At 37.3% G+C, this 10,870-nt stretch overlaps 1 protein-coding gene across 7 annotated transcripts in view; it reads left to right on the top strand.

Moving 5' to 3' along the window:
• Positions 1 to 8,220: 8,220 nt before the first annotated feature.
• LOC127968142 (low-density lipoprotein receptor-related protein 1-like) overlaps positions 8,221 to 10,870 on the top strand; it is a 157,498-nt gene continuing 154,848 nt past the window's right edge. For 3 of the 7 annotated variants that reach the window (XM_052569061.1, XM_052569060.1, XM_052569059.1), the window contains exon 1: positions 8,231 to 8,655. In XM_052569061.1, the coding sequence (XP_052425021.1) occupies positions 8,559 to 8,655 (97 nt within the window). In that variant the 5' untranslated portion in view covers positions 8,231 to 8,558. Of the gene's footprint in view, positions 8,656 to 10,870 lie in introns of all 7 variants that reach the window. The other 4 variants (XM_052569064.1, XM_052569063.1, XM_052569062.1 and 1 more) reach the window with 2 other exon arrangements.

Below are 10,870 nucleotides of genomic sequence, written 5' to 3'. Positions count from 1 at the left end.
CACACCTAGGTTCCTAACTGATGACGAAGAATTGACAGAGCAGCCATTACGTCTTAGACAGTGTTCTATGTAATTACATGCAGAGTTTTTAGGTCCTATAATTATTTTCAGAATTTAGCAGTAAGAAATTACTCGTCATCCTGTTTTTTATATCCACTATGCATTCCATTCGTTTTTCAAATTGGTGTGTTTCACCGGCCCACGAAGAAATGTAGTGTATCATCAGCATAACAGTGAAAGCTAACACCATGTTTCCTGATGATATCTCCCAAGGTTAACATGTAAAGCGTGAAGAGTAGTGCCCCTAGTACTGAGCCTTGAGGTACTCCATACTGCACTTGTGATTGATATGATACCTCTTCATTCACTGCTACGAATTGATGGCAGTCATATAAGTACGATTTAAACCATGCTAATGCACTTCCATTAATTCCAACGAAGTGTTCTAGTCCATGCAAAAGAATGTTGTGGTCAATAGTGTCGAACGCAGCACTAAGATCCAATAGCACTAATAGAGAGATATAACCACGATCAGATGATAAGAGCAGGTAATTTGTAACTCTAAGGAGAGCAGTCTCAGTATTATGATACTGGAGCTAAAGACCAGTTGCCCAGTGAAGCTAATTAGGGCTGAGCCTCGTCAGTACCTGGATGGGAGACTGTCAGGAGAAAATGGTTCAGATGATTCAGATGCGGGTTTACGCAAGGCTTTATTTAAAGCAGAGGAGGCAGATCAGATGAGTCACGTTCACAGGATTACTCGTAGTGACTGGAAGAATAGTCGAAGCAGATGAATCAAACCGATGAGTAACGTTCCACAGTTATTTGTATGACCGCTGAGACCGGAGGGATGACACTGAAGCTTCCAAGAGCTCTGCGCTGGGGAACAGGGGGCAGAGAAAACAGCTAAACACACTGGAGCCTGAGGACAAGACACGACAAAGGTGAGTGCCAAGAATAGCTAGAAGATCGGAGCTATTGATACGAGTAACAACAGTCTGACAATAGACAGAGAAACACGGGGACTGATAAGGGGAAAAAATTAGAAGAACATAGAAAACAGGTGGTGAGTAATTAGGGTTCACAACACTGAAACAAGGAGGGCGGGGAAAACTCAAACAGGTAGACGCGGTGAGCTGACAAGAGACCCAAACACACACAAAAGGCAGGTGATTAGCCCCGAGACCCGACAGGAGACCTCCTGAGAAAACTAGTTTGCTGCTGGAAGAGGTGCTAGTGAGGCAAGCAGGGGGTGCTCACCCTGTGGTCTGTGTGGGTCCTAGTGCCCCAGTGTAGTGATGGGGACACTATATTCTCAACGAGCACCATCCTTTGGATGAGACGTTAAACCGAGGTCCTGACTCTCTTGGTCATTAAAAATCCCAGCATGTCTTTCGAAATGAGTAGAGGTGTGACCTCGGAATCCTGGCCAAATTCACCCATTGGCCTCTGACCATCATGACCTCCTAACAATCCCCATATCTGCTGATTGGCTTTCATCACTCTGTCTCCTCTCCACCATTAAGTTGGTGTGTGGTGGGCGTTCTGGCACAACATTTCTGCCGTCGCATCATCCAGGTGGATGCTGCACACTGGTGGTGGATGAGGAGGTACCCCTGACAATGTAAAGCGCTTTGAGTGCCTAGAAAAGTGCTATATAAATGTAATGAATTATTATTATTATTATTATTATTAAATCCTGACTGGAAATCCTCACAGATACAATTTTTCTCTAAGAAGGAATATAATTGTGAGGATACTACCTTTTCTAATATATTGGACAGAAAAGGGAGATTCGAGATCGGTCTGTAATTAACTAGTTCTTGGGGGTCAAGTTGTGTGTTTTTAATGAGAGGATTAATAACAGCCAGTTTGAAGGTTTTGGGTACATATCCTAATGACAATGAGGAATTAATAATAGTCAGAAAAGGATCTATGACTTCTGGAAGCACCTCTTTTAGGAGCTTATATAGAATAGGGTCTAACATACATGTTGGTTTAGATGATTTAACAAGTTTATACAATTCTTCCTCTTCTATATAAGAGAATGAGTGGAACTGTTCCTCAGGGGGTCTATAGTGCACTGTCTGATGTGATATTGTAGCTGACGGCTGAATGTTTGCAATTTTATCTCTAATAGTATTGATTTTAGAAGTAAAGTAGTTCATAAATTCATTACTGCTGTGATTTTGGGAAATGTCAACACTTGTTATTTTTCCTTAATTTAGCCACTGTATTAAATAAATACCTGGGGTTATGTTTGTTTTCTTCTAAAAGAGAAGAAAAAGTAATCAGACCAAGTAGTTTTTAATGCTTTTTTGTAGGATAGGTTACTTCCCCACCAAACAATATGAAATACCTCTAGTTTTGTTTTCCTCCAGCTGGGCTCCATTATTCGGGCTGCTCTCTTTAGGGTGCGAGTATGCTCATTATATCATGGTGTCAGACTGGTTTCCTTAACCTTTCTTAAGTGTAAAGGAGCAACTGTATTTAACATGCTAGAAAAGAGAGAGTCCATAGTTTTTGTTACATCAAGTTGTTCTGAGGTTTTGGATATGCTAAGGAATTTGGATACATCAGGAAGATAACTTAAAAAGCAGTCTTTTGTGGTAGAAGTGATGGTTCTTCTATACTTGTAACAAGAAGTAGAATTTACAATTTTGGCTATATGAAGTTTGCACAAAACTAAATAATGATCTGAGATATCATCACTTGGCTAAATAATTTCAACACCATCAACATCAATTATATGTGACAATATTAAATCTAGAGTATGATTGTGACAATGAGTAGGTACTGAAACATGTTGTCTAACCCCAATAGAGTTCAGAATGTCTATAAATGCTGATCCCAATGCATCTTTTTCATTATCAACATGAATATTAAAATCACCAACTATTAAAACTTTATCTGCAGCTAGAACTAACTTGGATGTAAAATCACCAAACTCTTTAATAAAGTCTGTATGGTGCCCTGGTGGCCTGTATACAGTAGCCAGTACAAACATAACAGGGGATTTATCATTTACATTTGTTTTCTGTGGATGTTATATGAAGCACCATTACTTCAAACGAGTTATACTTGAAGCCTGCCCTCTGAGAGATCCTGAAAACGTTGTTATAAATTGAAGCAACTCCTCCCCCTTTGCCTTTTAGACGCGGCTCGTGTTTATAACAGTGATCTTGGGAGGTGAACTCATTTAAAATAATGTAATCATCAGGTTTTAGCCAAGTTTCTGTCAAACAGAGCACTATATTATGATCAGTGATCATATTATTTTAAAAAAGTGTTTTCGTACAAAGGGATCTGATATTCAATAAGCCCAGATTTATCATTTGTTTATCCGTATTGCATCTGTTTTTTATTTGTTGAACCTCAATTAAATTATTGCTCTTAAATTGGTTTGGACGTTTTTCGTATTTTCCAGTTCGGAGAACAGACACAGTCTCTATAGTGTGATATCTTGGTGAAAGAGTGTCTATGTGCTGAGAATTAACTGACCTCTGTGACGTGAGGCAGCTAGCAGATGGTCGGTTTAGTCTCTGTCTGCTTCCTGACCTGGGCCCCAGTTAGTCAAGTATAAACACTAAGACTATTTGCCATATTTCTAGAGAGAAGAGTGGCGCCACCCCAGGAGGGATGAAGACCATCTCTTTGCAACAAGTCAGGTCTGCCCCAAAAGCTCATCCAATTGTCTATGAAACCTATGTTATTCTGCGTGCACCACTTAGACATCCAGCCATTGAGTGATGACAATTCTTACCACAGTTGTTCGACAAGGTATGTTTTTCATGTGTCTCATGTGACAACAACATGCTTGGATTCTTGCTCAAAGCATTCTCTGCCTGTAGAAATGCAAGGTCTTACAGAGGGTTGAACATATGGCGACAGATCGGTGTGATGCGATGCATGCCACAGTGCCATGCCCATCTCAGTGCTTGAGTCTGAAGCAATCTCATATGCATCACAATTGGTTCCAACTCCGACCTGAGAACAGAAATGCTCATTACTGGGTAGAGCTTGTTCTTTTCCCACTTGACTTAAAGCCCCAACTGGGTGTGGTGTCTAAGCACAAGGACCCTGTGCACACACAATACATCTTGAGAGTGAGCTAGAATAAGCAAAATAAACGCAAGATTATGAGCTCTTTTCATAGTACAGTTAATAATAACTTGCAATTAATGCTGAATGTAACTGAATGTATGTGCTGTTCATTTCATCAAAGGCTGTGTGACTGTAAGTCAGTTGTATACAGGTGACCAGCAATGCAGGATTCTTCAGCAGGGCTTACTGGTATCCCTGGCCCTCAAAATCAAATGTTTAGTTGTAAACTAATGAATCCCTTTTTGGGGTTCTTGGCGCCCACCTAGTAAACAGGCTGTATTGCTTTCCTGCAGGCAGCTATGTTTTACCTCCTCTATCCACTGGATGGCAGTATCATATACTATTAGTTTTACACAAATACCATAACAAAATATATTTCAGCAGTTCAGACAGTTATATAAACCTACCATTATACAGCTGTTTATTTCATTGCTGTACAACAGGTGAATAACACATATCACTGGCCTGCAACAATTACAATAATTTGTAATATATATATATATATATTTTTTGTGTTTATTTTCCTATGCCTGAAACGTCTCATAGTTTGTAGTCAAATAATGGGTGATAGAACACAATGTACTCATAATATGGCTTTTCAGTGCTATGAACTATATGCCAGACCTATGGTGTGAAAATACTGATTATGTTTCACAAAAAAAAAAAAAAAAAAAAAAAAAAAAAAAAAATATATATATATATATATATATATATATATATATATATATATATATATATATATATATAATAATAATAATAATCTCAAATATTCATCTAAAGTTTTATTATATGATTAAGGAATGAATATAATCATTGTGATTCAACTAAGTCTAATATTGCTATTTATTGTATTACTAAATAAACTATATTATAATCTTCAATGCAGTCTTCTTCACTATTCACACAACAGTCATTCTGTTTCAAACAGCAATTTAACAGAATAATATAGCTCAATCTCCATTGTGCGTGCGTGTGTGTGTGCGTGTGTGTGTTTATATTAGCATTTAGGTAAATGTTTTGAGTCAATGTTATATCTGCTGATTCAGATGACATAGCAAGATACTTCTGGGGTTGTTTCCTCACTCTCCACTTTTGACGAAGCATCGCTCCATGGTCTGGTGATGAGCTGGAGACAGTGAGGATGAGTCCTGGGGAATCAGACATATGGACTGCTGTTGAACAGATATTGTGCAGAAATGAATGGAGAAAGGTCATACTGTGCTACATATCATTTTTCACTGATGTGCCTCAAAATATTTCTAATGGCTTAATGTTGATGGTTCTTATGTAATCTGACTTATGCATACAAAGAACTGTACAAAAGAGTCTGTGCTTCAAAGAACAAATTTGCCCCTTTCCATTAAATGTGCGTTAGAAATCTGGAAAAACTTTCAAATAATTTTGTAGCTGGCTTTTATGGATATGGTTAACATTCCTGTATTTCATGTTTACATAAAGGCACTAAGCCCAAGACATCTATAAAAAAACAGCACACAATAACATCAAAAAAATTATTTGCACTAATTGAAAGTTTAAAAAATGTAAATGTATATTGTGTTTTGAATGGACAGGTTTATATTTGAAATTACGTTTTTGTTAGTTTTCTTTTCATTGCAATCTTTCACTGTATTATAATAAACTGACACTGCCACATTGCTACATTGGTTTTATCAAATAACATACCTGAAAATCCATAATTGATTAGATTTTGCTGTGAAGCCCAATAAAACTATATGCAGAATTCTTCTCTTAAGAGTATTTCACTCAAATAAACCACTGAAAGCATTTCGTACCTTTCACATTTGTTGGAATTCCCAGCACATAATTTCCCTGTGGGATTGCTTATTAATAATGTTCATTCTACATTGATGCACTGTAGGGGGAACAACCATAAAATGCCATATTAAGGCATTCCAAGTCTGCAAAGTATTACTTGACACCCAGACTTATACTTCCAAAGCACAGGCCAGAGATTCAAAGAATGTTATAAGTTATGTTTCTATTTAATAGTATGGTCTACATATAAACATATCCATCTGCTGGTTAAATATATGCTTCTTTTTGGGAATCATATGCAGAAGTGGTTTTGGATTCTAGAAATTCCTTGAATCAGACCAATCTTTATCATCACCTTCACATTCGGTTGAAATAAATAAATAAATAAAAGTAGAAAAAAAAAAACAGAAAAGGTACTAGTGATTTGTGCCATGGCTTTATTTGTTAGATTGGACATCCTTTCATATTAGCACAGTGCATTGTGCCCTTTTTCTTAGATTGTGGAGAATGTGTGTGTGTGTGTGTGTGTGTGTATATATATATATATATATATATATATATATATATATATATATATATATATATATATATATATATATATATATAATTGCTCTTTTGTTGTTTTTGATTGCTTCCAACGTCCTCATTATTAAGTGTTTTTTTTTTTTCTGTTGTAGTGTACTTCAGTATGTGTTTTTACCATTTGTTGGTGTGGCAGACCTAAAGTTGTTCTTCACTTTTGCCGCTGGTCACAGTGAGATTCTGGGATAAACTCATTTGGTTACACAACCGGATTTGAGCTGAGCTCCGAGTGCATGGTAAGCAGTTCTGCCCTTATGGAGAAAAGGAATAATTGGCCAAAATGTTGCCAGCTAAGTGTTTCCTTTTCTTTTTTTTTTCTGGAAGTCATTCAGAGTGTTTTCTAGTTTCAAGCCCTGAGCAAAATAAAGGCTGTTTCTCAATCCGTGCACATGTTTGTCCCTGTGTTTATTTGTGTCTTACTGTAGGCTACCCAACTGGTTTTGGTTTAGATGTCTTTTCCTGTTATAGCTTTGGAGAAACAACAAACGGCTCAAAAATGTCTCACATTTAGTTTTCATACTAAAACGTTTTTGTCCTTTTACTGATATATTATTCTTCACTCTCACAGTGATCAGAACATATGTGAAAATTAAACTGTAGGCTACTAAAAAGGACACTATAGAGTCTGTTCTGTTTCTTTTTTTTATTAGTTTTTTTATGTAAAAAAAAAAAAAAGAGAATGTTTTCTGTGAGTGTGGTGTTTAGAGTTATGTTTAAGATAACAGAAAAAAGTTTGTTGCTACAGCTGTGAAAACATTTCCCCCTTGAAATATATGAATACAGTTGTAATTTGTACTTTGTCCTTAATATCATTCTCATCCTCATTAACAATAAACAACGAGAAGAACCATCGTTAAAGTGTAGCTTCATTAAATGTAAAATTCTTAAAAGTTCAAGTAGGCTATCACAAATATTGTTCCTTTGCTCAAAATAAGTCATTTCTGTATAACCACTTTTGGTGTTTATGTTCTTAAATTAGAGGTAAGCTTCAATGGCATCGTTAAAACTCTCAAAGTAGTCCGTTTCGCAATAATAAATCTCTAATCTTTATGATGCATTAGAGGTGTCGTATTTCTCTGCGTCGACTCAACGCATGCGGCGCTGATTGGACGAGACCCTTTTTCGACGTCACTTGAGCCAATTACGAAGCTCCGCGCTTGTCCATCGAGTAACAAGAGGATGGAGCTCTTCTACTGACGTCACACAGCAGCCAGTCGAGCGCATGATGAGAAGTCCGATTCATTCTTGTGAGTCGGTTCTTTCGAACAGTTTGTTTGATTGGACAAGTTAGTCGGTTCTTTTACGTCCACACGTGACATTTTCATGCTTCAAACATGTCGATAAATATATTTGTTTGTAAAATACGAGCTTGGCACTCAGTTATTGCCTCATTTTGTGGCAGACATGACTAAATGAGTGGTGCAGTAAATTTGTAGTTATATTATTTTATTATGATAGCTACAATAATTCCTATTAAAATGCAATAAAAACACGAACGGATTTATTTTTATTATTATTATTATTATTATTATTATTATTATTATTATTATTATTATTATTATTGTTATTATTATTTAAATAAAATGTGACTATAACATGATATTGAAGGGTTTGATACGTCCATGCAGTATGCAAATCACTTGAGAAACGGTCTTACAAGAGCAGCTGGATTTCTGGAACCGAGCTATATCCGACTCGCGATCCGGTTCACGAGTCCGAGCATCACTAGTTCAGGATTGGACCACACAGTTCGCCCAATCTGTGTTACCAGCAGCAACAGAGAGAATCGGCGCACATTCATAGGTGTCACTGGCACTGAGCGGAGCGCTGGCTGTCATCCTCAACAAAGGAAGGCTTTGAGCGCGCTGTCTCCATGGTGACTGATGCCGTGTATCAGACATATATCATCCATAGGTTGTGCCATGCATTCAAGGAATACGTGAATCGCGCGTGCCAGAAGAAGCCTTTTGCGCCAGTGTGCGCATTTGGAGAGGCGCATCAGCCGTGATCAGACTGCAGCTTTACTGGATCGTCCGACTTTGCGTTGCATTTATTTTGACTCTTTTGTTCCCGGCCTTTTCTTCTGTTGAAATATAATGTTGCGCTACACAGCTGGCAGGCTGCTTGTCGGATTGTTCTTTTTGATTTTTTTGCACACTTTGCAGGTGGTTCTTCCAGCAAGGGCAATAGATGGTGAGTGTATTCATCATACATCACACACAATTCAGCAACTGTTGCCGTGCATGTAGACATCATACTAATACAGAACATCCAAACTGCCTTAAATCGGAGTTTCTTTCGCTATCCGAACCGATTGTCACCAGTAAGAAAAAAAAGGTAGATGTCAGGTCTTAAAATGGATTAGATAACGGTTTACACTGAAGTAGCCAGCGCGTGCATCACATAACCAGCTGAGGAGTGCAGATACATTGATAATCAGTGGATGAACCATCACAGCGCACATGCCCAGAATACAACGTGTCACATGCAACTTTTTCACATCATGTGCACTGATCTGACGCCAGACAAAATGCCTTTTATTGACCATTTGGAGATGCAAATATATAAATAAAGAAAGTTTTGCAGAGGAGGCTTTGCCATGTCCAGCCAGTCATTTTGATGAGGTCTAGTCCTCCTTTAATGAAGGAGATTGTTTGTTTAGATGTGTTTAGTTGAATCAGAACTACATCTGTACATCTCTCCTTCAATGACCTATGCATTTGTACAGGAAAGGAAGAAATGGTGATCTTGGACTGAAGTGCATTTCGGATTGCTGCTTCTTTGAGCCTTCATGTCTCTTTAAAGGCTTTGCCTTCTGTCTGTTGCACATCATTTTCACATATGAGGTCTACTGAAGCTCAGAAGTTGAAATGCTTTGAGCAGACAAATGCAAGAGGCAAGATTTGTGAAATGGATATATTAGGAATCGTTACACACTGTCATCTTGACATGTTCTTCATTCTGCTTTTAGTGCTGGAAATACTGTTCTGAAGTCAACAAATTGATGATGAACATTGTTTGAACTTGTGTGCTCCTTCAAAACTTAAAAATGTACACCTTTTATTAATTATTTTGACATTAAGAACACCCCAAAAGGGAGCAGATTGAACTAACTTACAGGAATAAGTTTTTGTCTACAAAGTATCTTCGCATAAATATAGCATTCCATCATTTGCTCTGCAGTGAATGGGTGCCGTCAGAATGAGAGTCCAAACAGCTGATAAAAACATCACAATAATCCACAGCACTCCTGTGTGTTTCTGTCATGAAGATTGCTTATTTAAGGCTAAAATATTTCATAATGTTGCTTTTTTCAGTGAAACAGTTGTCTTGTCTGAATCAGGAGAGAAATATGCACAGTTCAAGAAGTCCAAAAACAAATATGTGGCTGAATTTTGATGTGAGAGGAAAGCAGGGGATGGACTTTTTCACTGGAAGAAACATTATTATGAATAATGAACCGCATAATAGCAACAGTTTAAATGTAAAATACCTTAATGATGGATTTATTTATTTTACTTATTTCAAACACTGCAGAGAAACCATTGGTGAACAAGTTATATAATGCTACATTTCTTCATGTTTGCAGTTAAAATGACTCTGACTATAACACAGTATTTTCTCACAATGGCTTTTACCGCTGTATAGAATATGCATTCTCACTGAGCTGAAAGACTTCATGTTCAGTTCAGCGGCTAAGCTCATCAAAGGTGTTAATTAATGGGCCACTATCAGAGAAGTACACAGAAGGTTGCTTTTGTCCCTTGGGTCCTTTGAGGTGACACACACTTTCATCTCCCTCTTAAAGCAACCTCTAAAACAAGGAATTAAATGACTACAATTCTTTCAAAAGTATCGTCTAGTTTAAAGCATGCCCTGATGACAGGCAAATGTATAGTTTAATTAAAAGTGAGTAATGACAGACAATTATTTTAAGATGATTAGTTGTGGCTCACCTGGCTGTGGTCCAAAATCTGTCGTCCGTAGATAGATAGATTAAAAAATATATGACACATTTTTAATGACTTTCGAATTAATATGGCATAAAATTGGTTTCACTTGGTTGAAAATGGAGCATGTAAGGTTAAAATACGTTGTCGTATCCCAGCTTAACTTGCAAGTATAAGAAAGCAATTTGTCCTCTGGAAAAAAAAATGCAAGTACTCTGACTCTGTAACACTATCTAAACATCCTGAGCAGCTCAACGCCAACACTGGCTCAACCCTGAGTTTGGAGAGCCTTTTGGAAAATAGTTATTTTTTTTGCAGTTCCATTTGCTGATGTTAGTGATGTGAAAATTGCACTTTATCTGTTATTTTAGCTATTTATTGTACAGCACAATTGCTCTCGTTGAATTGTGTTATGTATATTTTGCCATTATGTAGGCCATCCAGCCATATATGTTCTC

Source organism: Carassius gibelio, chromosome B11 (genome assembly GCF_023724105.1).
Source record: "Carassius gibelio isolate Cgi1373 ecotype wild population from Czech Republic chromosome B11, carGib1.2-hapl.c, whole genome shotgun sequence".
Taxonomy (NCBI): Eukaryota; Metazoa; Chordata; class Actinopteri; order Cypriniformes; family Cyprinidae; genus Carassius; species Carassius gibelio.
This window is presented reverse-complemented; position numbering and strand designations above follow the sequence as displayed.